This window comes from Suillus subaureus, assembly GCF_016647635.1.
Source record: "Suillus subaureus strain MN1 chromosome Unknown BJ212scaffold_17, whole genome shotgun sequence".
NCBI classification, from domain to species: domain Eukaryota; kingdom Fungi; phylum Basidiomycota; class Agaricomycetes; order Boletales; family Suillaceae; genus Suillus; species Suillus subaureus.
This window is the reverse complement of record NW_024538573.1, coordinates 616,788-643,744: the sequence shown is the minus strand read 5'-3', so window position 1 is coordinate 643,744 and position 26,957 is coordinate 616,788. Positions and strand designations below refer to the sequence as shown.

General features: G+C 45.6%; 12 protein-coding genes across 12 annotated transcripts; 5 read left to right on the top strand and 7 right to left on the bottom strand.

Annotated features, from left to right (window-relative positions):
• Window positions 1-1,468: 1,468 nt before the first annotated feature.
• On the bottom strand, window positions 1,469-1,645 carry BJ212DRAFT_1272013 (uncharacterized protein; the record flags this gene model as incomplete). Its single annotated transcript, XM_041330992.1, has 1 exon — window positions 1,469-1,645. A coding segment is annotated over one exon (177 nt), but the record flags the coding sequence as incomplete, so codon positions are not given.
• A 1,382-nt stretch (window positions 1,646-3,027) lies between these two features.
• BJ212DRAFT_1299940 (uncharacterized protein) lies at window positions 3,028-3,794 on the bottom strand (the record flags this gene model as incomplete). The annotated part of the gene is made up of 5 exons (XM_041332943.1): window positions 3,028-3,080; window positions 3,144-3,216; window positions 3,282-3,403; window positions 3,449-3,523; window positions 3,599-3,794. The coding sequence occupies 5 exons, from the start codon at window positions 3,792-3,794 to the stop codon at window positions 3,028-3,030; spliced, it is 519 nt and encodes a 172-aa protein (XP_041192923.1).
• Window positions 3,795-4,204: 410 nt separating this feature from the next.
• Window positions 4,205-6,833, top strand: BJ212DRAFT_1504793 (uncharacterized protein; the record flags this gene model as incomplete). The annotated part of the gene is made up of 10 exons (XM_041341615.1): window positions 4,205-4,661; window positions 4,723-4,838; window positions 5,136-5,192; window positions 5,292-5,463; window positions 5,518-5,589; window positions 5,645-5,943; window positions 5,974-6,247; window positions 6,283-6,313; window positions 6,340-6,446; window positions 6,469-6,833. The coding sequence occupies 10 exons, from the start codon at window positions 4,205-4,207 to the stop codon at window positions 6,831-6,833; spliced, it is 1,950 nt and encodes a 649-aa protein (XP_041192922.1).
• Window positions 6,834-8,948: 2,115 nt separating this feature from the next.
• Window positions 8,949-10,192, top strand: BJ212DRAFT_1504790 (uncharacterized protein). The gene has a single exon (XM_041341614.1). It carries the CDS (start codon window positions 9,426-9,428, stop codon window positions 9,879-9,881), a length of 456 nt encoding a protein of 151 aa, XP_041192921.1. The 5' UTR covers window positions 8,949-9,425; the 3' UTR covers window positions 9,882-10,192.
• BJ212DRAFT_1272203 (uncharacterized protein) lies at window positions 9,972-10,232 on the top strand (the record flags this gene model as incomplete). The annotated part of the gene is made up of 1 exon (XM_041331005.1): window positions 9,972-10,232. A coding segment is annotated over one exon (261 nt), but the record flags the coding sequence as incomplete, so codon positions are not given.
• Window positions 10,233-10,774: 542 nt separating this feature from the next.
• Window positions 10,775-12,991, bottom strand: BJ212DRAFT_212382 (voltage-dependent anion channel-domain-containing protein). The gene is made up of 5 exons (XM_041342660.1): window positions 12,696-12,991; window positions 12,367-12,646; window positions 12,195-12,310; window positions 11,521-12,140; window positions 10,775-11,468 (listed from the first exon to the last, which is right to left on the bottom strand). Exons 1-5 carry the CDS (start codon window positions 12,848-12,850, stop codon window positions 11,260-11,262), a joined length of 1,380 nt encoding a protein of 459 aa, XP_041192919.1. The 5' UTR covers window positions 12,851-12,991; the 3' UTR covers window positions 10,775-11,259.
• Window positions 12,992-13,843: 852 nt separating this feature from the next.
• BJ212DRAFT_1447104 (voltage-dependent anion channel) lies at window positions 13,844-15,326 on the bottom strand (the record flags this gene model as incomplete). Its single annotated transcript, XM_041338356.1, has 5 exons — window positions 13,844-14,077; window positions 14,131-14,671; window positions 14,721-15,084; window positions 15,136-15,170; window positions 15,217-15,326. 5 exons carry the CDS (start codon window positions 15,324-15,326, stop codon window positions 13,844-13,846), a joined length of 1,284 nt encoding a protein of 427 aa, XP_041192918.1.
• A 350-nt stretch (window positions 15,327-15,676) lies between these two features.
• BJ212DRAFT_1272158 (kinase-like domain-containing protein) lies at window positions 15,677-17,056 on the bottom strand (the record flags this gene model as incomplete). The annotated part of the gene is made up of 3 exons (XM_041331002.1): window positions 15,677-16,051; window positions 16,101-16,586; window positions 16,640-17,056. 3 exons carry the CDS (start codon window positions 17,054-17,056, stop codon window positions 15,677-15,679), a joined length of 1,278 nt encoding a protein of 425 aa, XP_041192917.1.
• Window positions 17,057-17,795: 739 nt separating this feature from the next.
• BJ212DRAFT_212146 (uncharacterized protein) lies at window positions 17,796-18,413 on the top strand. The gene has a single exon (XM_041342658.1). The coding sequence runs from the start codon at window positions 17,842-17,844 to the stop codon at window positions 18,280-18,282; it is 441 nt and encodes a 146-aa protein (XP_041192916.1). The 5' UTR covers window positions 17,796-17,841; the 3' UTR covers window positions 18,283-18,413.
• Window positions 18,414-20,169: 1,756 nt separating this feature from the next.
• On the top strand, window positions 20,170-21,921 carry BJ212DRAFT_212243 (uncharacterized protein). The gene is made up of 16 exons (XM_041342659.1): window positions 20,170-20,388; window positions 20,435-20,452; window positions 20,503-20,536; window positions 20,589-20,602; window positions 20,654-20,694; window positions 20,761-20,803; window positions 20,854-20,863; window positions 20,911-20,928; window positions 20,983-21,034; window positions 21,090-21,127; window positions 21,185-21,221; window positions 21,270-21,285; window positions 21,515-21,532; window positions 21,591-21,678; window positions 21,730-21,807; window positions 21,872-21,921. Exons 1-16 carry the CDS (start codon window positions 20,297-20,299, stop codon window positions 21,887-21,889), a joined length of 615 nt encoding a protein of 204 aa, XP_041192915.1. The 5' UTR covers window positions 20,170-20,296; the 3' UTR covers window positions 21,890-21,921.
• Window positions 21,730-22,746, bottom strand: BJ212DRAFT_1504774 (meiotic nuclear division protein 1; the record flags this gene model as incomplete). Its single annotated transcript, XM_041341613.1, has 5 exons — window positions 21,730-22,100; window positions 22,155-22,301; window positions 22,365-22,473; window positions 22,528-22,562; window positions 22,620-22,746. 5 exons carry the CDS (start codon window positions 22,744-22,746, stop codon window positions 21,994-21,996), a joined length of 525 nt encoding a protein of 174 aa, XP_041192914.1. The 3' UTR covers window positions 21,730-21,993.
• Window positions 22,747-23,086: 340 nt separating this feature from the next.
• On the bottom strand, window positions 23,087-26,723 carry BJ212DRAFT_212141 (uncharacterized protein). The gene is made up of 3 exons (XM_041342657.1): window positions 25,555-26,723; window positions 24,788-25,503; window positions 23,087-24,735 (listed from the first exon to the last, which is right to left on the bottom strand). Exons 1-3 carry the CDS (start codon window positions 26,533-26,535, stop codon window positions 23,424-23,426), a joined length of 3,009 nt encoding a protein of 1,002 aa, XP_041192913.1. The 5' UTR covers window positions 26,536-26,723; the 3' UTR covers window positions 23,087-23,423.
• Between the last annotated feature and the right edge of the window lie 234 nt (window positions 26,724-26,957).

Here is a 26,957-nt window from a genome sequence, read left to right as displayed (position 1 = left end):
AGATCCCCTTCCACTGTGCTCCACACCTCAGCAGGATCGACTACGCTCTGGATTTACCCCTGAGCTCCGGACCATTGGATCCTCACTGCTAGCCTGATCCGTACAACCCTATCCTGTCCACCCTATGTGCACTTCATCCAGCAAAACATCCAGACTTCACCTCATCTCAGATTCCAGAACTATATCCACCTTCTTGTATTCCAGTCCTGTATCCACCTTGTCTTCCAGATCCCCAGATCTCCAGACCTCCGGATATTAGCTCTGGACCTATTCCCACCCTCTGTCCGAGATCCTGCGCCTATCCCCATTTAGGGATCTCTACCTTTCTGGCTTTCGGTTACCTCTTCTTCCGTCTTGCTTATTGATCCTTGTATGAGTCTTCATCTCTGAGTTCATTTACTTATGTTCCGTCTTACTTACTAATGTGTTTCCACATGCTTGTACATAGCCCTGCTCCTTTGCTTATTGATCCCCTCAGATATTCTCCAGTATATAACCCCTGTAGATACTCCTGTAGTTTCCTTAGTTTGAATATCAACTTAGACTTGCCCAATCCTCTCTCGGACTTTGGTCCATCTAAGTCTGTCCTACCCATCAGGCCTAGGGATTGATTCCCTAGGCCGGAGCTCCGCCTTTCCGGCACTTACCCTCTTTCCAGACTTAGGTCCAATCCCTGTCTCTCCAACTCTACCTTAGGGTAGTCTGCCTCTGTTTGCTTCTACATCAGACTTTGTCTGATGTAGCCCCTATTCCTTCCAGACCTCCGGACCACCTGTCCCTCATACCTCCAGGCATCCTGTCCTTCAGACATTCTGCCCTCCGTACCTTTGGACGTTCCGTCCTCCTAACCCTCAGACATCCTATCCTCTGGTCCTTCAGACATCCTGTCCTTCTGTCCTCCATCATCCTGCCCTCCTGTCCTCCTGTCCTCCTGTCCTCCTATCCTCCTATCCTTCCATCCTGTTTCCTGTAGAAGTCTTACCTTGCAGTGGGAACTCTCCTGAGCACTTCCTGCATTCCTCCAGAACTCTTCCACACTCCTCCGGAAGTCCTCTAGCACTCTCCAGCAGAGTAGCCAGTCTCTGGAAGTCCTCCGGACTTCATTGGACCATCATTGGACCTCATCTGAAATGAAGGGCACATACTTGGGTAAGGGGCACAGCGTATGAGCTGAGGCCAAGCCCCTCTGAGTCAGTCTCTCTCTCCTTTGAGCATGGTTCTTAACAGCTAACATGTGGTGTGCTGGCTGGTACTGTGGGCATTCAAAAAGGTAGTGATGGACAGTTTCTTTGGTTTGTGGGCAATGGGCATCAGCAAAACCCTAAATTAAGGTCCCCCCTTTTACAGCACTACATGATACCATACAGCACCACACAGTGCCACACAGCACCATACAGCACTGTAAAAGGGGGGACCTTAACTTAGGGTTTTGCTGATGGGGGCAATCCAGCGAGGCTGTTTTTGTGAGTCAGAATAGGTGCTGATTCAGGGGGAGATGATGGGTGCATAGTCCAAGAATGAGACTGGTGAGGCATTTTAAGAAGGAGGATGTGAGTTTGATGAAGGAGTGTTCAATGGTAAGAGGGTCGATGTGCTGGAGACATTGATGACAGGGGGAGGTGGACCACTGCCTGGCCCATCTGGCATGGGTACATACCCTATGAGCTTGCTTGATCACTGAAATGCTAAGTGGTAGTGAACCATCACAAAGATACAAGGGGAGATGTGCATGGGGACTGCTTCAGTGTCTTCCTTCCACTGTTGTTTTGGCTGCCCTGTCTGCTTCCTCATTTCCATGGACCCCCTCATGACCAGGAACCCATCAAAGTGTGACATGGAAGTCTGGGTTATCGCATTTAATTCTTCTCATCATTCTCTGAAACTTGGTCGCTAAATAGGAGCCTGGATTGGAGTAGAAGCTCTCACTGGATAATATGGCACCGAAATTCCCTTGAGAGGACTGAAAACAGTGTTTTAATGATCTTGCCATCAAGCAGAGGCGCATTAGTCTGACACATTTCTTTCTCTCAAGTTTGTATTCACCATGAGGCTTGAGGTGCATCACACCATAACATGCTGGATAGGGACAAGAGTTCTAACTCTTGACTACCAAACTGACTTCAGGAGATCTCCTTCTTGTTATGAGACTTAGAGTAGAGTAGGAGTTCTTTTCAGACTTCCTTCCAATGTAAATAATTGTACAATATAACTATCGAATGGTTAGTTCTATGTGTCCAATCCAAAAGTCTGTGCATTGGACTTGTCTCTCATCCATGCTGTGCTTACTAATTGACACCACTCCAGCTATTCCCAGTTATCAGTGTTCCCTACATTACTCATTCTTGTACATATTACTAAGCTTTCTCTTCTGTGCTTGTACCTCCATTATCATGTGCTAACTCTAACTAGATAAAGGCCAAGCTTCACCAGCAGCAACCTTGTACCATTATAATGGGACCAAGTTTTGCTCACAGGAATGCTTGTACAATACTACACTGTAGAATTCAGTTATATACAGAGATATTATTGTACATAGTATTTTAGTGACGATTTTCGAGCATATTGGTAATAGAAAGCACAATAGTATTTGTTACATGATTCTTTGGGTAGCCAACACATTTAACTGATAGTAGAACAGCATTAAAGATTGAAAGCCAACATTGAAAGTGAAGACACACCATTGTGGAATTCTCAAGACAAAGACCCAGAGTTCCTGCCAGTGATCGGTTGTTTTCCTTTGTATCCTCATTCTGTGCAAGGCCCAGCAGCAAGATGTCGACATTTGAAAGGACTGCTTGGCAATGCAGCTGGTGGGGATAGTATGATGAGTTCACATAAAATGGCATTGCAAACATCGCATTTTGACTTGACAATGTGATGGTGGCAAAATGCCATATGGACTTCAACGAGGGCTCCTTTCAATTTTGATTCATAGAGGTGTGGTGGAATAAGATTGTGGTTCTCGTCATATGCTGGTAAAGGCTGAATATCATGGGTGGATAAAAGTTCCTGTAAAGGATCTTTGCATCATTCTGCAACTGGCCATGTTGCAAAGTCAAATTCAGGGCCAAGGTCATCACCTGCAGTTACAAAGGAAATTTATCAAATCAGCACTGAGTCAGGATTTTTGTAGTGCTACGTACTGGTTGAGTCATCGCTATCCACCCTTCTAGCATCAGTGGTGTCATGTTGGTTTTCATCATCGAATGTTTTAATCTATTTTATGGTATATTTAGCTGTTAGGGAAGAATAACAAATAATGAGCAATTGGAAGTACTTACATTGAAGAGATTGTGGGTGAGTTTGATGGATCTTTGGCCAAGAGAGTCATAGATGACACTGAAGGTTTTGTAGTCTTTCTTGCTGGGAACAAGCTTTTCAAACGCACAAAGGTTGTCAAGAACTGCAGAAAAGTCATCTGATGAGAACTTGAAGTTTTGATTTCTACCTGCAGTAAGTCGATAGTTCAATTTGACATCTGCTAAGTGTCCATGGAAGACATTTGCAGGATCAAAATTGGCATCTGGTGTGAAGTAGAAGTCATTGCAGCTAATCTGGAAAACACCATGGATAATGAATTCTTGGTTGTCATCTCAACCTTTGACAACAAGCATGTTGCTGTCACATCTGCCTGCAAAAAATTCGGCATGATGTGTGAGTTTAGGCATTGCAGCATAATAACCTCCAGCAGAGGTTTGTAGCTTATCTAGTACTTTACTAGATATTGCATGTGTAGATGTATAGGTGCTGGTACTAGATGAAGAATCGGGTGGAATGGTTGGAATTGTGTGCATTGTAGTTATGAAGGTTGCAAAGTAGCGAGACTGTGTAGCTTGCTTGGTGGGTTTTTATAAGGATTGTTGTTTATGATCCAATGTCCTGGACTAATCCTCAAAAGTGATTTATGAGGGAGCTGAAGGTTTCAATCCGTGATGATCAGCATGGATTGTCAATGGACAAAGTGGAAGGACAAAGCCTGGACTGTATTGGGTTTAGTTGTTGAAGGCATGTGATGGTCTTGAGTGGAATCAATCATAATTGAAAATTGAAGTTGGAAATGCTGACATGAATGCACATAACTTGGAATTGAAATGTAAAATAATTCTTGTCATGACTTGAGGTAAGGGAGGACAAGATCCAAGCAAGAAAGACAGAGAGACAATGAGGGACTTAGTTTTGAAATCATCTTCATCCTGGTGCAATCATGATGGGAAGTCACAACATTACTGAGATCGTCAGTGACTTAACAAAGGCAGAGCCAGTTGCCATAGTTCCTGCAAATACACTGAAGGCAAATATTCAAAAGCAGACATGGCCACAAATTATGGATGTGGTATGCAAACTGCCTGACCATATTTTGGATATGATACACCAAGCTGTGGAGAAAAAAGATGAGGAACATGAGGTGGAACATGAGGAAAAAGCTGAGAGGAAAAGGATTACCAACAAACTTCAATGCAAAGCACAGAAGAGTGTTGAAGAAGTTCATTTTGAAGAGCACAATGATGGCATCAATGAGCACAATTATTCAAAGTATCTGGGATTACCATCAGAAGAAGAGATTAAAAAGTGCTTCAAAGCATACATATCAGGGACATCAAATGAAGCTCTTGCAATGTCAGTTTGCATTGTCTGTGCTCAGGAGTTGATGAGCTCTGAAGGTATGTAACAACAATTGTGAAATACATTACATTAATCGTTTGGCATGGAAACGTTGTACAGGCAACATGCATCATCTGTGTAGGATACCAAACATCAGGCAGTGGCTTTCTGTATCAACAGAAACTTTACCTGCAGTAGCGACATTGTGGGAGGGATTATTGTTGCTTGAAGGACATGTAAAAGGAGAGGCACCTGACACAACAGGGTGGATTTGTTGTGAATGTCATCAATCACTGGAGGCTGATACAATGCCCAAGTTCACACTTGCAAATAACATGTGGATTGGTCCCATTCCACATGAACTTGCCATTCTCACTCTCCCAGAGGAACTTTTAATTTCTCATCACTTTCCTTGATGTTACATCTTCAAACTATATCCAAAGGATACTCAACATGCAAATCCTAGTCATTTGCAGCGGGGAATGGTTGGAAACATCACTTTATATGATATGAACACTGACAATGTTGTGAAGATGATCAAAGGCCAATTCTTACCACAACTGGTCACTTCTCTGGCATCAGTGCTCACAGTAACCTATATTGGGACTAGAAATTTGCCAAAGGACTGGCTGAAATCAACATTTCATGTTTGACATGATGTTGTGTTCAATGCACTTACTTGGTTGAAGTCCCACAATCCACTCTATGCTGATATCCAAATCTCAGAGGCACAACTTGCACATCTCCCAGAGGATGATGTCCCTCAAGAGATAATTTCTGTTGTCTGTCACAAGGCCAATGATGATGTTGCGACACAAGAGAGCAAAGGATATGTGCCTACAGATGATGAGATTAGAAATGGTGTGTGTTGCAGTAACAATGAACATCACCATTCAACATGCTGGAATTTATTAGATGAAGATATCTCCAATGTGGAGAATGACTCAGAAGGATATAGTTTGGAAGAAGATAGCAGCAATAGTCATGGTAAAAATTTGAACAAATTTTAGATGAACAAGTTATTGATGGTGTGTGTTAGTAGATGCACAAATTATTCCATTGAAGTTCTTAGGCGTTACAGACACAGAACTCAGTACACTGCTGTTGAACAATTTGATGAAACATGTGCTAATGAATCTTGATGATGGCATTACTGACAATGAAGGAGGCTATGCTGTCTGCCATAGTCATCACCCTGTATTGGATTTTGGGCGCAATCAAGCAGGAGGAGAAGACTTGCGTAGGATGAATCCACTTGCTGTGACATATCCCAAATTGTTTCCTTTTGGTGTTGGTGGAATTGAGGATACACATGGAAAATTACTTGGTTTTGATGAACATGTGTGATGGACCTCACAATATCATGACCAGCGCTTTCGAACTCACCATTCATTCCCATTTGTCATTTTTGGCATGGAGCAGAAGCACAAAGCATTGCAATCAGCTCGAATTCAGATGTGTCGCAAGGATTTTGAATGTGATGGATATATCATCAATTCCATTACTGTTTCTGACCTTAAACAAGTGGAGAAAGAAGAGGCAGAACACAGAAAGATCTCCAATCCTTGGGTTCAACTTCTTCAGAAACACATGTTTGCAGTGTCTAGATGTGTCATGGGATCTGACAATTATCAAGGTCAATATTGTGGGTTTATATGGGGAACAAGCTTGTGTCTTCAGGGCCCAAGTCTTTGGATAACAATCAATCCCAGTAACACACACAATCCTGTTGCACAGGTTTTTGCTGGGGAGCAGATTGACATGGATAGATTTTTCCATGATGCTGGACCAGATAGCAATCACAGGGCTCAAAATATTGCAAGAGATCCTTTTGCCGCCACAAAGTACTTCTTCTTCATTATCAAGGCAGTACTTTCAATGCTTTTCAAATTGAAGTCAAAGGAAACAGGGTGCATAGTGGGATGGGGATGCTTGGTCATGTCAGCGGGTATTTTGGCATTGTTGAAGCTCAAGGAAGAGGGACACTGCACATGCACATGATGATTTGGCTTCGTCATATGCCAAATATGCATGACATGCATGCTCAGTTGCAGAATGAGGAATTTCATACAAAAATCAAGGAGTATATTCAGCAGAATATTCGAGCTCACGTTGAAGGATTGGATGAAGAAACAATTCAAATGATGCTGAAAGAGAGCAACTTGCCATATTCACGACCCCCAGATCCTGATTCTAGCAATTGGAGTATCAAAAACCAAGCAGTTGAATGACATGTAGCCAGGTCTCAACAAGTTCATACCTGTAGCAGGGTGACTTGTTTGAGGTTTAATCGGCATGGACTATTGGTCTGCAAGAGACGTGCTCCTTGGGTACTGTCACCAATTGATATTGCCAATGAACATGGTAGATGGAATCCAAAACGAACATACGTGTTTCTCAACAATTTTTGTCCTGCAATAACTATGACTCTTTGCTGCAACAATGACATCAAACTCCTCACCAATGGAAGTGATACAAAGGATGTCACATGGTATTTTACAGATTACTCAACCAAGAAGCAAAATAAAAACAACAATGTATCTGCTTTGATGGCAAGTACACTGTTATATCATCAAGAACATTCGAATCATCTTGATGATGTGGTTGATCATAATCAACTGTTACTATTTCGATGCCAGCATGCTATCAATTGCCAAATGGAACATTCAGGACCACAAGTGATTGCATATCTAATGGGATGGGGAGACACTATATATTCGCACCATTATGTACCTTTATATTGGTTTGCGCTCAGATCTCATTTGTTGTGGGCATTTTCAGAGTTGAGTTCAAGCAAAGAGCAGTAAGTCTTTGTTAGATATTTTGACCATACATGGGCTGATTTTAACAATCTCAGTAACACGTCTGGTTCTGATATGTGTATTGCAAGTGATGAAGATTCTGAATCAGACAATACAAGTGATTCAGAGAGTCAGACCAAGACAAAAAGGAGGCGACATCATGATTTGGACAATGAGGAAGATCCATTGGTATGTTTCTGTGATATAAGTCAGGTTGTGTAGTGGAATGACTCAATTTATATATAGGACATGGTCACATTACACATTAACAATGCTGGACATCTCAATATGTGTTCACAATTAGAAGATTATGAGCAGCAAGGAGAGGAACTTGCCCCATATTCCTATTTCCATTTTGTCATCAACACATATGAAGAAGTGATCCCACCATCGGAACAGAAACAGCAAGAGAATGAAGCATCTACATCCTTTTCAATTCCAAGGCAAGGTCAGCCAAGAAATGAACGGAGTGCTTATCTCAATGGTCATTCCAAATATCACACCCATCGCCGAGTTGTTCAATCCAAGGGTCATAACACACTGCCTAATATTGTCAGACCATTTTTTCCTTGAGGTGATGACCCAAAAACTCGGAATCTGTACTGTTCATCAATTCTTGCATTGCTTGTTCCATGGTGCAGCATCAAAAAACTAAAAGGCAACTTTGAAACATGGGAAGAAGCGTATATGGGATTTTTCAGTCATGCATCACAGCAAGAAAAGGACATCATTTCCAGCATTCAGTACTATTATGAATGCAAGAAAGCTGCAACTCTTTCACATGTCCAGGATAGTGACAAGTTTGTACCTGCCCAACACCGTGAATTGAGAAACAAACAAGCTGCAATTGCCAATGATGATGATGAAGAGGAGGATACACTCATCAAGTTGACAATAGATGATTTGCGCGCTTACAAGGAGTCACAGAAATCTCATCATGAAGAAGCACATGGGATGAATGCAGTTGCAGTAGGATTGTTGATGGGAATTTTTCCGGAGAAGCCGAATTCATGGAACATTGTTGCGTCAAATGTTGGCATTGCGAGTGGTGCCGATTATGTTCAGCTTCAAAAGTGGCAAACTGCGATGGTTGATGAAAGAAACAAGGAAAAAGATGATGTTATTCCTGGGCCTGCGTCTGACTTTGGAGACGTTGCCATGATAGATGGACTACATGAAGATGATGATGAAGGACATATATCATACATCCAGCCTTCAATTCAAGAACATCTCTCTCCAGTCGATCCATCCTGTCTTTTGAAAGATCAATGGTGTGCCTATGATATCATCAATTGGCATCTGTTGGAAACATTGGCAGGACACAAACCTCCGCAGCTGCTTATGCAAATCCCTGGAGAAGGAGGAGTTGGCAAGTTGAAGACTATCCAAACCATCACTGAAAACTTTCAGAGTCAAGGTGTCGAATCAATACTTGTGAAGGCCGCCTATACTGGAATTGCAGCTTCCATCATTGACAGAAAAACTCTACATGTCATCGCATTGATACCACTTAATGGTCATGAACAAGGAGTCCAAACCTTGAAAAAACTTGCTGCATTTTGGAAAGACAAACAATACCTCATCATCGACGAGAAGTCCATGTTATCTCGCAGGTTCTTGGCCAAAATATCAGCAAATGTTGCAAAAGGAAAGTCTTTGGCTGGTGAAGAAGGAAATGACCAAGCATTTGGAGGAGTCAATGTGATTATCATTGGAGATTTTCATCAATTTCCACTGGTAGCAGTGAAGAAGAGCGCAGCCTTGTATTATCCCTGTGATTCATCAAAGGACACAGCAGAGGACATGCTGGGTCGGAAGATTTATGGGCAATTTACGACCATTGTTCATCTCAAAGAACAAGTTCGTGTTACTGATCCTGAATAGAACGAACTTCTGCATCATGTGCGGCATGGCAGTTGTCGTGCTCACCATATTCAGCTGCTTCATTCACTTGTTCTAACAAATCCCTATTGTCCACCAACCAATTTCAATTCTGCTCCATGGAATGATGCAGTACTCATTATGCCCTGCAACGCAGTACATTGCCAGTGGAACTCTAACATGACAAAGAATCACTGTCGAAGAAGTGGACATCAGCTTTTCATGTGCAAGGCATATGACACCATTCAAGGGCACGAGCTAACGTTGACAGAAAGATTCACAGTCACAACAAAGCCTAATGGAAGAAATGCTAAACAAGACGAACGAGCAGCTTTGCCAAACATCATTGAACTTGCAGTTGGAATGAAGGTCATGGTGACCTTCAATGTCAACACAGATATCGATATTGCAAATGGAGCACGAGGTGAAGTAAAGGAGATTATATTGGATGAACACGAGAGCAAATTCTGCATGACAACGCCTATTGTGGAGTTAGACTATCCTCCTGCATATGTCCTCATCAAGTTGAACTGCACCAAAGTCAAAACCCTCGAACTGTTGGAGAAGGGTGTTTTGCCATTGACTCCTTTGCAATGAACTTTTTGAGTTATTGTCAATGGTAATGAACAGGTGGTAACACGGAAGCAGCTTCTGCTTACACCAGCATATGCATTCACCAATTATTGATCTCAGGGACAAACAATCAGTAACACAATCATCGATATCGCTATGCCACCAAGTGGTGGACTTTCCCTGTTCAATGTATATGTCGCACTCTCTCGAGGACATGGTCATGACAATATACGACTACTGCGGGATTTTGATGAAAAGCTGCTCACAACTCACCCAAGTGAATATCTTCAGATTGAAGACCAACAAATTATGAAGCATGACCGAATAACAGAGGAGTGGTGGGATTTAAAGAAGCAGGAAGGTGTTATATATTGATTGCTGCGGAATTCAATCAGAATGGACAACATGTGTTCACAGTGGGATCAAAAAATGACACAAGCTCAACATGTTAGGTAAAGCAAAATACACATTTCGCCGTGTAACGCAGTGCATAATTGAAAATAAAGGTGGTGCAACTGCAGGAAAAGAAAACACCGCTATCAAAGACTTGAGTGAAAGATGTCGATGCTGCGAACCTTTCCTCATCAAGGACACACTGGCCAGGAACAGGCCATGGTAGCATGCCGCACAGGAACAGCGCACCTAAAGGCCACAATGAGTACTGAGTAATTGCACAACTCGAACACCTGAGTCAAGACGGCGGCCAAAGAGCAGAGAAAGCAAATTTGATGGAATCACTATTATAACAACAATATCAGCGATGAAAAAAAAATAAGCTCCGCAAGACGGAGCAAGGTGTAAGTCGGCAACACCGCCGACCCCTAGTCTGTATAGTTTTCGGCTAACTCCTGTGGCATACATAAGAAAAACTCTCACGGGGGTCATAAAGTGGGATCGTACAGCCACAATTATGGGGTGATAGTGACCTTGTAGGTACAAGGTAACACTCCTTTCTATCCTTGTTTGTCACGTGAACCTGCGCTCCTTCCTGTGCAACGACCCGTGCTCCTGCCAAGGTCTACTTCACAGCCAAAATATTACCAGGTCACCTGCCTTAGATGTATCCACATTAACTTCTGAAGGTAAGACTTTTCAGTAACATTGAGTTGTGAGATGTGCTGAAAACTGCCGTCATCGAAGCTGTTTTCGGATTCTCGACGACTGTTGCTCGAGAGGGTAGAAAGCGCATCATTCAGACGATTTTCATGGATGTGACCATTCAACTTATCGTCTTCGAATTCTAAAGTATGGCATCTGTATTCATGTCTTTAATACTCGAGGTTCCATTGACGCTCTTCGTCTTTCAGAGAAATTCTCAAATCTGCCCATGACACTGGTAAGTACACTAACGATGAACTTTGCATGTATGTGTATATGTATGTATGCCCAATTTGAAAGGGTACTACTTGGTCACATGAAGAGGCATGAAGTTACTGAGATGTAACTGGTGTATAGCTGCCATAGTATGACTGGTTCCCGCAGGGTTCATACTGTCGCTAATATCAAGTGGCAAGAGTGGAGCTGCATTATCCGGCGCAACGAATATGGACCTGTCGATGACTGCTAGACCGGTTCTTGCAAAGATGCTCAGCCACAGAATAAAGACAACAACTATCAGTAACGCTAAGTAGGTCTAGAAAAGGATAATGATGAATATTCTGACCTGTCCACGCTGCGCCAAATCCACGGAAAACGTCGCTGTTAAGAGCATTTCCAAGCTGCACCGAGAGAAGGGCAAGTACGGCATTCGGGAAAATCAACCCTTGATACGTGATAGAAAAGGGTATCCCCCCCTCCTTTTTGAGCACGCTGAATATTAAGTTGGAGGAGATGATGATCCAACAGATGCCCATCGACCATAGGATGTAAGCTCCGCATAAACAGAACGAGAATATCATCTGCCCTCCAGCTGCTACGTCTGGGAAAGTGCCCGAGACGTACAGCGGAAGGATTTCGGACAGGTTCCGGCCATTAATAAGCAGCGAATATCCTCCTTGACCAAAAGGACCCAATGTGACGAAAGCAGACAAAACAAGCAGTTTCTCTGGCGGACCGCTTATGACAAGGCGTGCAAGGTACACCGTGATCATCATCAACGCAAGACTGAGACCAATAATAACCATAGTCAACGAGAACAGCGCTGTTAAGGCGGCGAACTTCATCGACTGAGCTTTGAGCGCAGTAGAGAGTAAACCGCCGGTTGAAGATGCAACGATAAGACTGATAGCTGGGAGTAGCCATAAAGCAGTCATAGTATCAAGGGCGTGTTTCTGCTCCACCATCCTGTCAGCCACACTATCAGTAATACGCCATTAAAATTCGAGCTTTTGCACTTACATCCCGTGCAGCATTCCAAAAGCGATGAGGTACGACACAATGGAGTCGAGCCACCAGCAACCCCAGAGGGTATATAGAAAACAAGTGCTTCCAAAGTTCCATTCTTGATGGGCTACCTATAACCAAGGTAAGATCATCGAAGGCAAACACAAGCGAACAACAGCAAGCCTACCAATGCTATATTAATTAACGTCGCGGCTCCTGCTGGAAATGCACCCATGAGTGGGCCCTGAGTTGGATGTCGGATCATCTTGCGCCAGGTGTCAGGGAACATTATGTATCTCGCGATGGTCGCCCCAGTGAACAGGACGAAAAGCAGGAGATTAAGGAAAAAAACGATCAAAGTGACAACCTTGATCGCCGGACTAGCGTTCTCGTATGGAAATGCGTGGACCAGGGCAGATGTACCCCCAGTGCCCATGATCACTGTATGCCAGGCCCAGGTAAAACTCCTGTTGCATGTCGATCAGAAGACTACCATGGACATAGTGTCACGCGTACCGTATACATTCCCTCCATGATTTACGCGGAGGTGCTTCCAGCATGTTAACGAGGCTAATCGAATTCCGAAAACAGACTAGAGGAAGGGGAGATGCTCGCACGACTGCAAGGTATGACCCATAGTTCCCCCATTCCCAACAACTTATATATGACATCTTAGACTCGTATCATTTATGAATTCTAGTTCGTGCCAGCTCAAAGCCAGCTGTATAGTTAAAATGATGCCGATCAATGTTCTGGGGTTGGAGTTTTTTATTCGACAAAGCTTTCACGAGCATTTGCCATGACGCCAGGTGGTGGACAGAATGACCTCCGACTAGAACAGAAAGGACAAGTGCCCCTCGATTCTCTGCCTCCAGCGAGAGAGTATAAGCTACACTTTGTCGAGGAAGCCTCTCGTCAAACTATACGACCAAATGAATAATTTGCAGGTACCCACCAATGATGACAGTATAACTACGTAGCGGAGATCCGAGAGAGTTCACAGCATAGCGAGTCTAGACATGTCCCTCTCTAGACCACACTAGACGTGGCGTGATATCACTGATTAGATTCGGATTATACGTCAATTTGATATACATACGCCACAAAATACGCCAAACTGGTCACGAGCCTACAGCTTTGCCAGTGTCATTGGGTTTCCTGCCATTCCTTTGGCGTCCCGTGACAAGTTGACAGCACAGCTTATGTGGAGATCCGCTACTTACGCATTGTAAGTCTATTTCAAGTCTACATGACGTGTATATCTCAAGGCACTGAACTGTAGACGAGATGAGACATGCGGCCATTGGTGGGAAAGTATTGAATCACCTTGTGACAGCATCTTCAATACCTCTCTACTCGGCTCTCCGTCGGTACATAACTGTGGGAGAAAAAATGGGTGAATCGGAATGACTCACCATGAAGTGGTGGTAATTTTTACACCCGCCTCCATACACGATCTTGAGAAAAATCTCCTTACAAGACTCGGCACACACCGGGTATCGATGGGGATACGGAAGGCGCATTTTGCAGCCTTCTGAAAGTATTAGGGTACAAACCAAGTAGATATTTCAATATTTCGTTACTAGAAGGCAGGCAGACCTGCGAGATGGCTCACATCAGAAATTGCATCTAGGGGGTTTAAACAAATGTAAATATCTCGGACATCAGTTTCTTAAATCGTCTGCGTTTCTCTCCGCATCCCTCGTCGGTTCCCCTATCATGACCTCTTCCAGACACGGGGCGTCAAATATACGACCGCTTGGGACCATCTGTATTGTAGGCAATGCAATACACAACCACAATATCAGTGTCCCCACTGAATATATTGCACCCCACACGCGAAAGAATGTCGACGAAAATGTTGTTGCCAAGGCCAAGTTAAGATTGGCGTATACTCCCTGTGAAAAATCAGATTGAGCGCATCCCGTATTAAAAGGCTGTAGATACACACGTTAGGAAACACAGTTCCCCAGAATGACAATCGGAATTCAAAGCGTTCCCGACAAAGGGTGTAGCAGAGACCGAGCATCGCAAAGAGTATCCACATACTCGCCAGTGACCATAAAACCATAGCACCAACCACACATATCAACTCCACTACTTCACCGGTTCCAGGCTGTCGCAACAATCCGTCGGTATCACCATAATCCAGAGGTAATAGTGAACGGAAAGAGGACCCCAACTTTAACAGCGAATATGCTGCTTGTCCACAAGGACCGATGGGAAGAAAAACGGACAAGATTGATGCACCCGTGGGGTAACCATATACGACCAGCCGAAGGGTGTATATCGTGAGTAGCATGAGGGAAAGGCTAAGACCTATTGTAACCATGCACGCGGAGAACGTCGCCGTTAGCAATGCATACGAGGGGGAATAGACCTGAAGCGCTGGCACGAGCACGCCTCCAGAAGAAGATCCGACGACAAGGGTCACGACAGGAAGAAGCCAAACAGTCGTCATAGACTTGAGCGAATGTTGTTGGAGAGTAATCCTGTGGGACTTACGTCAACTCCAGCTCATCTTTATTACCCGGTACTTACATAACGTGCAGCATGCCAAAACAGCATGCCATTGAAATCGCAACGTTGATCCACCAACATGCCCACACCGTATAGATAAACGGCTTGCCTCCAAAACCATATGTCTGGAATATGTCGCTACTGGCGATGTTTATTAACGTAGTTGCACCCATCGGAAACGTGCCAATATACAAGCTCTGTACAGGATGTCGTATCATGTGAAACCAGATGCCAGGAAAGAAAATGTATCGAGCAGCAGTGATGGCGCTGAAGAGTAGAAAGAGCGCGAGATTGAGGAAGAAAAAGCCGAGTGCAAACCCCCGCATTACTGGCGAATCACTTGCATAAGGAGAGTTGTGGAAAAGTATGGCAATTGAGCCAGTCCCTACACAAGATATTGTCAACACAACGCATGAGTAGGCACATTTTGATTTACCCATCGTGACAGCAAACCATGCCGGAGTAAAATGTCTGAGGATGGTAAGTAAGGCTTTCGCACTTCAACCAGTGGACATACCGAACAATATCTTTCAATGATTTCTTACGAATAGTTTCGCTGACGTCTCCGATATTCATCGTACTAGTGTCGAGACCGTGTGAGATAGCAGACGTGCGACGTTGGAACATTTTGTCCGACTGGACACCTCGAGGTCTCATGGAACCAGCCATTACAGCGGTCCCACATAAAAATAAGCGGTCTTGAGTCACTCCTGGAGAAAATTGCCGCAAAGGATTGGAGGTGTCTCAATTTAGTCTCAATTTGACTTTTGGCAGTTAATTTGAATTGCCTAAAGTCTCTGTTTGCGGGGTCAGCACTACACCGCCACATTAAGTTGCCAAATCCAAACACAAGATACGACAAAGAAGTATAGCGAGTACATGAGTACTAGTGGGTATGTATTCTAAACTGGCGTGCTCATGTTAAGGTATATGTAAAAGAAAAGAAAATGGGCCGACAGAGGGTAACAGGGTAAGAGCTAACCATCATCCAAAGCGCCCTTCAGCCATTGATGTCCGCGCACCTCGTTGATTTTGGCACGTAACTGAGGGTTTGGTTCGAGACACCTGCTCATGAGATGCAGGCATGAGCCTCCGAGCCCCCTTCCTGGCAGCTCAGAGAGGACGATGTGTCCCGCAATGGCATCCGCTTCAGTAGGGAATGGGGACATCCCGGTCAACAAGTATGACATCAGCACACCGAGGGTCCAAATTTCAGCGGGCGCGGCTTGGTAAGATCGCTTAAGAAGCACTTCCGAGGCGGCGTACGCAGTAGTACCAAAGAAGAGTTTGTAGTATGGGGACGGTTCGTTGGGGTTCTCTATTGCGGCACTGCCAAAGTCTATGAGTTTGACCTGAACACGCCGTCAGTAAAAATAATAATTTAGTAAAATAGAACCCTACCTTGAAGTCTTTGTCGATGACAAGATTTTCGTCTTTAATGTCTCTATGATAGATTCCTTGACTATCGAGGTAATGTACAGCCTCGACCACCTGGGCCATGATATACCGGGCTTGTTTCTCTGAGAGGCGCTTGTGTTTTGTCTGTTCTATGCATTCAAAAAGGTCGTGCGAGGGCCGGCGCGTATAACAAGGACGAGGTGGCTCGAGGGTGGACGCTTTGTGCGTGAGATGAAGTGAGTGGTACTGCAAGTCATCGCTTAAGGGTGAATCGCATGCTTCCACGAGAATTGAGGCCGGGAGGTGCCCTGAATCCTGTGGGGGAGTTTCTGGCTCAGAATCCGGAACCGAAAATTCAGATGCAGCAGGAGATAATACGGGGGGTGGCGAGCTGAAATGCGGGATGATAATGTCGTTGAGGGGAGAATGCGCATGAGCATCATGCGATTTTTTGCGTTTATGCCACGGAGAACCATGAAGTTCTTGAACCTGCTGTTCACTGAGCGGCGCAAAAAAACCAATATCGCACAAGTATGACTCACGAGGTAGAAAAAGAGCTCGTCTTCGAAGAATTCGAGACACTTGATGATGTTTTCGTGCTCTACGAGATGAAGTACCAGGACTTCTACGGGGATTCGACCATAGACCTCGTCCTCCATCCACGCCTGCTCTGGGACCTTTTCTTTAATGATAAATTTGACAGCGACCTCAACGTTCTCCTGGCGGTCGACCGCGGTCATTACAAAACCATATCCACCGGAGCCGAGTTCATCGCAAAGGCGGTAATCATGAACAAAGGTCTCGAGGAGCCTGTGGTCCTCCGGAAATCGAGGGGAGTAGTTACGGCCCAAAAGAGATGCTGGATGAAGAGCAGGGACAGATGCAGCTGGTAGAGGAGATTCGATTGTTGAGGATGGGGAAGGATATTCGTTTTCATACGAGAGCAAGAGGGATCGCATTTCGACGTTATGGGCGAATGGAGACGGTGAAGGGGAATAGTTCGACGAATGGATCGCAGATGAAGAAGATTCAGGACGAGGTGGGAAGTATGGACAAGGTAGGTCAAGATTGAGATATTCCGAGATGTTGTTGCCACTATCCGAAAGAAACTCAGCACGATCTCCATCCTTTGGATTTCGGCGTTCAACGAGTGGGCTGGAGGGACTCGAGTCTGAACAGCGGGACTTATCATGGCTAGCATTACGGTCATTAGTGAACAGTGCAGCTAGACGACGAGAGCTCGACATTTTAAGAGTTAAAGGTGATGGCATAGGGTAAATCAGGGCTGATGAAGTGCAAAGCCGCGATAGGGTGTAGCTTGCCCGTTGTTGCGCCGATGGTGGCGAGATGGAAGTATCAGTTCAAGAGATTTAATGTTGAACCACATCGATGGAAGTGGCTTTCTCGGGATATACCACTTGGAATGCAGAGAGCGTGCCAACCGATCCAAAGCAGGCAAGGTTCGTCCCAGTGGCACAATTATCACAAATCCGCTTTTCCATCGGTTTCTTGTCTCCCGGGCATTTCGATGATTATTATTGTTATAATCTGATATGCACATTCACAGTCGGACTAGAAGCTTAAGGAGAGACGAGCTGGCAGCCTGAAGCTCATCAACAAACTGAGTTACCAAATGGGGAGAGTCGCTGACTTTAAAAAAGTAGCGCCTAAGAGGTGCATAGTTAAGTTTTTAGATATCGATATCCACATGCCAGTGTGAGTACTAGGAAAGTATTAATTGATCATGCATACTTCTACATTTCTGTTGACCACTGTATTACAAGCTTCGCACACATTTGCTACGACTTGCATATATGCTACGATCTCATCCATACCTTATACCGTTCTGTTCGGGGTTTGCGGGTCGTGTGACGGGGAAGTAACCGGTCGTACGCGCTGGTGGTTTTTTCTTGATGCCGGGGAGTCGTGCATTCTCCTCTTTCTCGAACATCGTGCTAGTCAATTCTTTCAGGTATTCTTTAGCATCGGATATGTATTAGTACTCACTAAATGGTCATCTCTTTCAGTATTTGTGTATTTGTTGTTGTTTGAGTCGCACCCCAATTCTGAGGTGTTTGACACCCTGCGAACCTTAGTTACAGTATTCTCTGACTCCCACGTTAGTGGAGGAGCTGGAGGGCTTAATCGAACACAAAATTACCTCTCTGTGTTTCTCTGCACTTGATTCGGATTTCTTGGGAGTCTCTGTGTGTCTGTCTATGCCACCTACCCTCATCTCAGCCGTGCTATACCTCTGCTCCATATCGTTTCTGAAACAAAGGGAATAAAAATATCTTCGACTGGGCCTATTAGCATGTGACAGCGGACGAGATCTCACCTTTGCGATCATTTGAGTGTTAGGACCCATTACAGACCACATATACAGACCAAAGTTTGTGAGGATCCCTCGATTAAGTTGAATCTATCTTCCCGTCTAAACAATGCTTCACTCCTCGGAATGTGTCTTGCCAGGTATATATTTCATAGGTGCGTCCGAACTGTACAGTTCGCATGGATGGAATGCTGAGTTTACTCCCCATGTATCACACACTGACCAATCATAAGGCAACACAGGGTCACAGACATGTGGAGTGCCGACCTGGCCTGTACACAGCTGGACCTTTGGTCCTGGAAAGAAGTGTCTGACTGGCTCTCGAGTGTAACAGATGGGATTGAGGTCCATGAGGCTGCTGCCAAGGACCTCTTCACGAAGCCTGTTACCAAAGCGACCAAGGCAAAGGGAAGCACAAGGCCGATGGACTGGCAGGTCAAGCTTCGCCTGAGGAGAGGGATGGACCAGAGTAAGGCAACTTGAGAATACAGGTTTTGATCCCTTGCTTGATGTGTTGGGTTTCCATCTGGTGGAACACTTGTTCTTCATCTTCGTTCGTCGCGTTTGTCATGGTGAGTTCCGGTCTTTGTCTTGTATTGGAAGGTAGTTGCCCCCCCTTGTCTCGGCTCTTGCGCGGACGTTCAGCAGCTGCATTACAATAACTATGTATCTGGCGAGTCAATCGTTCGTATGACACTTTGCCATGTGTATTACTTGATTCTCGACAGTTTTGGCCTTGACTCAAAAACAAGTGTGATGAACGCCTGATTAATTGTTGTCCTTGAAAAGGAGTAGGGGTTTTGGGCGCTGGTACCCATAAGTATAGTTATTGGGAAGGCCAGGTGATTAAACCTGATCACGTCCGAGTCGTTGGGAGATTTTTCAAAATAGTGCCGCGGGCTGTGAATATTTGATTGCCACGGATGGGGGCCTATCGGAGCCCTATCAGCATCGATAACGAAAGTGCTATAGGTTGCCTTAACAGCGCTCTGATTTCTATTCCTTGTTTATTCAATGACAGCATCATGGGACCCCTACGTACCTGCATCTCTCGACGTAATGCTTGATGCCAGGTGCCGTTTTGACATTTATGTTCGCTTCGTGATTATATCTCACGCACATCGTTATTTGACCATTTTCCTGTTGCTGGTTTTTGACTGGTTTAAGTTCACGAGTCACATAGGGCCAGTGCTGGTATGCATGCACAGTTCTCGTATCCAAGCTTAATTTTACGTCGCTTTCCTGGCCAATTCCTGGCACTGCTTAAGTTGAACTCAAAAGTATCATATCAAGTTCGGGAATTTCCGCTTTCAAGCCCTCCGTAATAATTCAGGTGTAACTCTAAACAAGTCTAAGGTTTTCTAGATCTGCCGCAACACATGAAATGATACCGTGTTCGACAAGTCACAACTGGCAGTGCCAGTCCTTCGCTCCCATGAGCCCTGACAACATGTACGAGTTCGTACCCTGTATCGAGTGCTTCATCACGGCTACGGAGGGTTTTTCCTCGATTTGGCTTGCTTCAGGGATAAGGGATAGGATGGATATAGCCCCAAAGCCCGCCGAAGACAGCGTTACGCGAGAGGCGGTGATATCCACTGCTTGGCCTTGAAACTCTTTTGCAGTAGTGACGCATTGACAAGTTGCCAATCCTCTTCCCCGACGAGGTGTTCACAGCATTTCTTTCTGGGTGTCCATAAGTGGAACAAGTCTTATCGAGGGTCTAATTTTATAGTGACAGTGACGGCAAGCGACGTCTGAGTCCCCCAGATCCCCACCTCAAAAAGCGTGTCCAGAATTGATACTACCTCTTTTCCCCTGCCTTTTGGTGTCCCCGGATCCTTCACTTTCTGACGCGTTGATCGCAATGCTACCGTTTCCTATCGGAATAACGTATGGAGCTTATTTCCTCTCGACAATTTTCTGCGCTATGCTCTTGGGAGTGTCTTGCACGCAAACGTGAGCAACCACGCATCTGTTAACTCGCATCCTCACCTTTTTCTAGCTTTTCTTATTTTACCCGGTTGGTAAACTCTGCGAGAGGTGCTAGTGCTTGCTTGACACAATTTGTAGCTATGTCAGAGACGATCGATGGCTAAAAACTACGGTGAGTCTCTCTTCGTCGTCTTGTTCCATTAAAAGTCCTGAGTTTACCGAAGGTTGCTGTTATATTGTTTGCCACCTGCAAGTCTTTCGACGTCTCCTGCTAATATTGTGGTTTTAGTACGATGAACGCTGTACAAACAGCACTTGTAGCGCATGGAGGTAAGCAAGATGTTAGTCTCTGATCCCACAATCTCCAGACATCGAGTGCAGCGTACGCTTACCTAGTCACTCACTTCGGAGATTCTTCATTTTTTGAGGTGGTCCTTCCGTAAGTACCCTGCTGCCACTTTTTTTTGCATGACGTTAATATTGTTGTAGGGTGTCCTCGGTGGGTCATCAGGAATTACGATTATATATTACACTAATGCAGTACAGACCGGGTTTCTCCTCTCGGTGAGATCATAATTCGGACCTTCTGTCGCGTGTACTCACTCCTGAGATAACTAGGCGGTTGTTTCTGTTTGTGTGCAAGGAATTTTTGTCGTCAAAGCACAAAGACGTATGTCTACGCGGTTTGTAGACCGACGTACTTGACTAACGTCTTGGTGGTGAAGTCAGCGAAACGAGATCAAGGGTGCTCCCCTCGCTCTGGGTGAGGATCAGTTCAATTGTACACGAAACTTTACACTTAAGATTGCTCTCCAAACAGATCCCTTTGGCTCTTTTTGAACTCGGGGCTGCAATTTGTGCGTTTGTGGCCCTTTGATGTTTTTGTGACTAAATATCATTCCCAGATTGCGTTGATGAGAGGTGAGGGTTTCACTCAAATATCAAGTCTACCGTCAGGAACGCGTCGCAGTTTTCAAAGTGGGAATAATATTTTCTTTACCGGATCGCTGAAGGTGATAATCAAGTGCCAAGTCTTTGATGCAGCCTCACCTTATTGAAAGGGAGTCGTGGTTTCTTATTTCGCCGTCATGGCCATTGTTAATATCACGATTGCATTTTTTTTGACCAAATACCTGCGTATATTGCACAGACAAGCCATGACGTTTGCGTAAGTTCTCTTCTGGAAGAAGCCTGACTTCTGCTGAACACCCTGTTCTTGTGAACAGATTGAGTGAGATGATCCAGCGCTTGATCATTTTCTCAATGTTGAGTGGAATTTGGACCGCTTTGTTCGCTCTTCTCGACATGGTTACAGTAAGTTGCCACCATAATTCGGACATTTCTCGTGCTCAGGTCGCTTTTCAGTATCTTGGCTTTCCAAATACTGCGGTGTACGTCTTGTTCGACTTACCTCTTTGCTCGCTGTACTGCAATACCCTCCTTGCGAGTCTTAACTCACGGGATAGTGGGTCTGCCTCATCGATCAGAGAATTGTCCACCTTCAAAGTTGCACCGCGACCGGTGATTATATCAATGGAGAGGGGACGCAACAGTACATTTAGTGACGACAGAGAAAGTTTTTGTACAAATCATTCAGACATAGTATAGTTGTTACGAATGGACGAAACTTCAGAATATATCTTCATAATCATCGCCGATCTCCAGATACCTCCTGATGTCTTGTGCGTCCATCCCAGTTTGGCGAGTGAAATGTGAAAGAAGGATGGAATAGTTGTCTGAAGAGGGGTTGTTATTTTAAACAACAAATGATCTGATGGGCGTTTACTGACCTGTCCACCGCACTGCCGCCTCATGTGCCAGTGTGACAGCTCTCCTTTTCTCCTCCACTTTCACGGGATCACAAGCCCCGTAAGCATCGATTTCTTCCTGCAGAACAGCGAGCTGCTTTTTCATGGAAGTAAGCTGCTCCAATGCTGCTGCGCGAGAGTCCTAATTTCTCCGGGATCATTTACTATTCGTCAGATGAAAATGAAACCAACGCTTAGAGGGTCTGAGAGTTCTCTCGTGTTCGATAGCTGTTTTTAGCTCAGCTAGCTGAGCCTCATAGCTAGTCCTTGTCTCTTTTACGTTGTCCAGGCGATTTTGGACCTATGGCATACACTGGTCAGTATAGCTACCATCTTGAGAAGCGAACAGTTCAACAATGGTTCCTTTTTGCGAAGGGAAGCTCCAGAAAACTTAAAAGTACGGTTAGCATTCGCGTTCTTGCGCATATATCCAGTTTGGGAGCATACAGTTTGAAGCACCGATTTTATCACCCTGGACAAGGCCATCGTCGACAAGGGACTGTAAGACTTCTTTGACCGTCTGAGAAACTTGGGGTCCTTTGAGTGTTATCCAATTAGTGTAACAAATAGTCATACCAATTCCCTTGAGCTTGGGACCGAGCTTCTCAAGCTCCTTCAACTATAGAACAATCAAATATCAGAGTACGTCTACTGAGAAATAAGATAGGTCACACTTGATAGAAGTCTTTCTAACATCCATATTCTATCAGAGAAGGATCATATGCAAAGGTGATAACTCACCGACTCGTGGAATATCTCCAGTAGCTTAGTGCGTTTCTCTTCCAAAGACAGACCTCGTGGTGCCTGAAAATGTTACATGATCCACCAATAAAGACAAAAGGATTCCATACCATTCTTCAAACCGAGATAGTATTCTGACTTACTTGCTTTACAGAAAAAACGTAGAGGATATTACTCAAGGAGTGAAACGCGTCGCGCGACGTGAAGCTAGTATAGGTCACGTGTTTGCCTGATCGGAAATTACAAGCGGTGAATGCATTCATTTACATGTGGAAGCAATGTGAAAGTAGGGAGAAATGACCGTGATGATTACATACGAAAAACATGCAGTCAAAGTCCTGGAGCGGGAACGCGAGCATTTGTCCCTGGTAACGATGGATGTAGAAAGCTAAGTAAAATGCAGAGATGGAGGATGTGGCGCAGCATGATGTACAGACATTAAACAAGATAAGGATGTCGTGCGAGGAAATAGCAAGGAATGTGAAAGAGGGCGTGAATGATGGTTTTGTGTTACCGCAGGATATCAAGGCGCTGGTCATGGGAGGGGTAGCGATATGCAATAAATTCTCGGTCTTGCTCGACTCTCTCCTCCAGCGCCTTGCGGGAGGTGACAGACATACGCGGACCCGCGCTTTGGCGAGACACAGAATGGGTATATGCTGTCGTGAGGTTGTCTTCACCCTCGAAGAGTGACGTCGGGAATTCATGCGAGTTGCTACCATTGGCTGGCTCTGGCTGTGTAGATTTCCTGCCCAGCAAGGACGCAAATCCAAACTTGCTCCTCCGCTTACTGGGCGTGAATGGCTGAGGATTTTCATCGATGTGCTCCAAGCGACCGAGCGAGCGCCTGGAGATGCCAAACTCATTGTACATACCGCCAGGACCTTTTGAAGGATCGTGTGCACCCAAGGGCATCATAGTCTGAATACCCAGGTTTGGACGGGAGCTGGAACCACTGAAGGACTGTCGTCTAGGTTCTGTGCGGAACGGGGCATGGGGTAGAGTAAGATCACTGGATTCCTGACCGACCTGACGAGGGTCATAGGTGTACAGTGTCTGCGGCCGTGATTCCGCAGCAGGATTGTTTGGCCGAAGTTTAGCCTCACCGGGAAGAGGTGGCAAAGACTTCTCCCGAGAGAGCATGACTTGTGGTTTGGTCGATCTGGGCAGTGTCATGCCATTGGTGGAGGCAAAAGTGTTCTGCTGGAGCTTCTGACGGATATCAGGCTCGGAAGTGACAGGATGAAGTAACTTTAGTCTGCCGCTCTCATCAGCAACAACGGCATAATTCTCTTTATCGTCAATTTGCGCGCTGCTTTTGCGGTCAGCATCGCGATCTATGCCTGATGGACGTGAAGAAGTAGGTGAGGGAAGGAGGCTAGACGGCGCTGTCGAAGAGGACATGCCTGAAGAAGAAAATTGGTTGCGCGGCGAGGATGTTGAAGGAAGCGAGGGAGTGGACACGAGGCGCCCACTGCTCCCCAGGTGCTCTCCTGGTCCCCTGTCAACCAGATATGACAAAGGGGGCGGAGGCGCTAAAGGCAAGTCATCCTCATTCCGCTCTGTATCTTGCGACCGAGCCAAGTCGCGGCTGCTCGCATGATTCTGCAGGTCCTCTTTATTTCCCCTGACGAGTTTCCATATCTTCGCAAGACCCTTGCGCTTCTTCTTCGACTTGTCTTTCTCGTCAACCGGCATATCAAAGGACTCCTGGGGTTCCACTGGTGGCCACAGTTGACTGTGTCTGGGAGTAGCTAACATATTCCGATCGCTAACAGGAGATCGTACGCGAAGTCCATTACTTTCATGGTGCAAGGCCACGCTATAAATATATCTTGAGAATGATATTCTTTTTTATAGATGAAAATACACACTGCATATCAATCATACTGCCCGACATTCCCGAAGGAGCGAGACTATCCTGGCTGCGCCATGCAGTACTCAAATTCTTGAAGCCAAAGAAACGCGAGCGCCGTGGAGAAGCAGATCCTCGGCTGTGCGCATCTGAGAATGATGCTTGCGAATACACCTGGCCCAAACTCGGCTGCCTGTCAGTTGGCGCAGTCAGGGAACTGACTGGCCTGGTTGAGCTTATAGCAGAGTATCGCGAGCTTTGCATTGGTCCAAGACCACTGTCGGTATGCGGACCTAGACTGTGGACGGAATAAAGGGAGGTGACGTCTACTACAGAACTTTTGGAAGACTTCCGGGCACGACGATCCCGCTTCTCATTCCTACGGCGGCGCTCTTCCTCTTTTTCTTCCTTGCGAATGTCGACATGCTCAACAATGAGACCATTCTCCAGAACTGTGAAGTCACGTGAAGGACTCCGGATATGGTGGCCGAGGGCCCCGTTCTGGCCAATGGACGCATGTGGTGGCTTGAGACGGAAAGCAGTGTCGTCCACTCCGCCAGTCAGATCATAGGCTGAACGACGGAATTGTGAGTACGTGTCTCGCATCTTGTGCTCCAGTTGCATCGATTCTTGCATAGCACGTGCGTGTGCAAGTGCCTCAGCCTCGAGAAGACTTCGCTGTGCCTTCACGTACTGTTCCAGAGTCTGCTGTTTAGACGCTGGCTCTCGAGGAGTCTAGCTCGAGCGATTAGAATCATTAATAATGTGCCGACCAAATTCGCTTACCATCGTGTGCCATATCTTGATGTTTTGTTCAGTTAAGCGTCCGCCTCGTGCTCTAGGTTTCGAAGAGCACTCGGATGATACGACTCCAGCTGCCTCATCCTCCTGTTCTCTGCGAAGTAACTCCTCGTAGAGTACGTCACTTTCACGCTCCCACATCCCAGGACCGACAACGACAACGTCTGCCATGTCCTGGTCACGCATTGCACACTCTACACATATCTCCTCGGGAGGTGTGGGGGGATTTGGTGAGAGGATGGGATTGATCGGATCTGGGGCAGCAGCAGGGGTAATGTAAGTGGGATGTTGTGCGTATGCACGTGGATTAGGAGAAATGGGAATCGTGATGCCCATAGTGGGACTGTAGGATCGTGATGTGGATATCCCATTTTGGGGTGGCAATCTGGATGGACCTGGGGCATCGAGTGGGGGATAAGAGGGCTGCTTGTTGCTAGCAGGTTTGAGAGAAGCCGGAACATCGCGAAGTGGTTGTGGAGGTGAAGGTAAAGTTGTAAAGGACTCTCCAGCGGACTTTAATGAGTCATCGAAAAGATGCGAATTCATCAGCCCTCCGCTACCGGATGTCGGAACGTTATCGTCAAGACTATAACGTTCACCGATACGGTGGGCGGCTCCCTGTGACAAAGAACTAGAGACCCCATTGAGCTGTAGGACATGTTGGTCATCAGCATTGAGATCCTCTTTGTCCTGTGACGCTTGTGCCATTGCTTCTGAACGAGATGAAGGACGTTGGCGTTCAGTTGCTCCCCAAGTCTGCGAATCTGCGGACCCAATAATCATGGGACTAGTTTTATGGAAGTTCTTGTCGAGGGAGAGAGTGGGGTATCGGTTGTCCTTGAAATCGAGATCAGAAATGGCGAGGCTACGTTGAAAGATATTGACATGAAGATTCGGGGGCAGAGTTGTCGGAACAGGACTACAGTCAGGTCGTTGAGGTTGAATAATGGTCGAGACCGCAGCCATAACGCTTGAAATAGCTCGACCAAAAATTGACGGTGAGAGTCCAGGGAATAATAAGAAAGAAGCAAAGCTCCTTAGCTTGAGCAAAGGACACCGTCGTCGATAACCGACTAACAACCCGGTGCACTCCCAGCTCAAAGACGGACGTATAGCAATATCAAAGAACAGGAACAGAGCGTAAAGTTTGAGGCAGGAAATGAGGCGATGAAATCCACGGCAATATCGCGGCAATATACCACGCTCCATTTCCCATGCGGTACCGGCCGGCCCTGTCCGTTTACATAGATGGTGAGCGCTTGGCAGTGCCTGCTGACTGAACATAAATTATATATTTGACACGTAACGCAGAGTGATGATCCGTATTGTATGGGTAGGGAAAGTAGCTACAAGTACTTACTATGCCATGAGAAATTACCGCTAAGCTT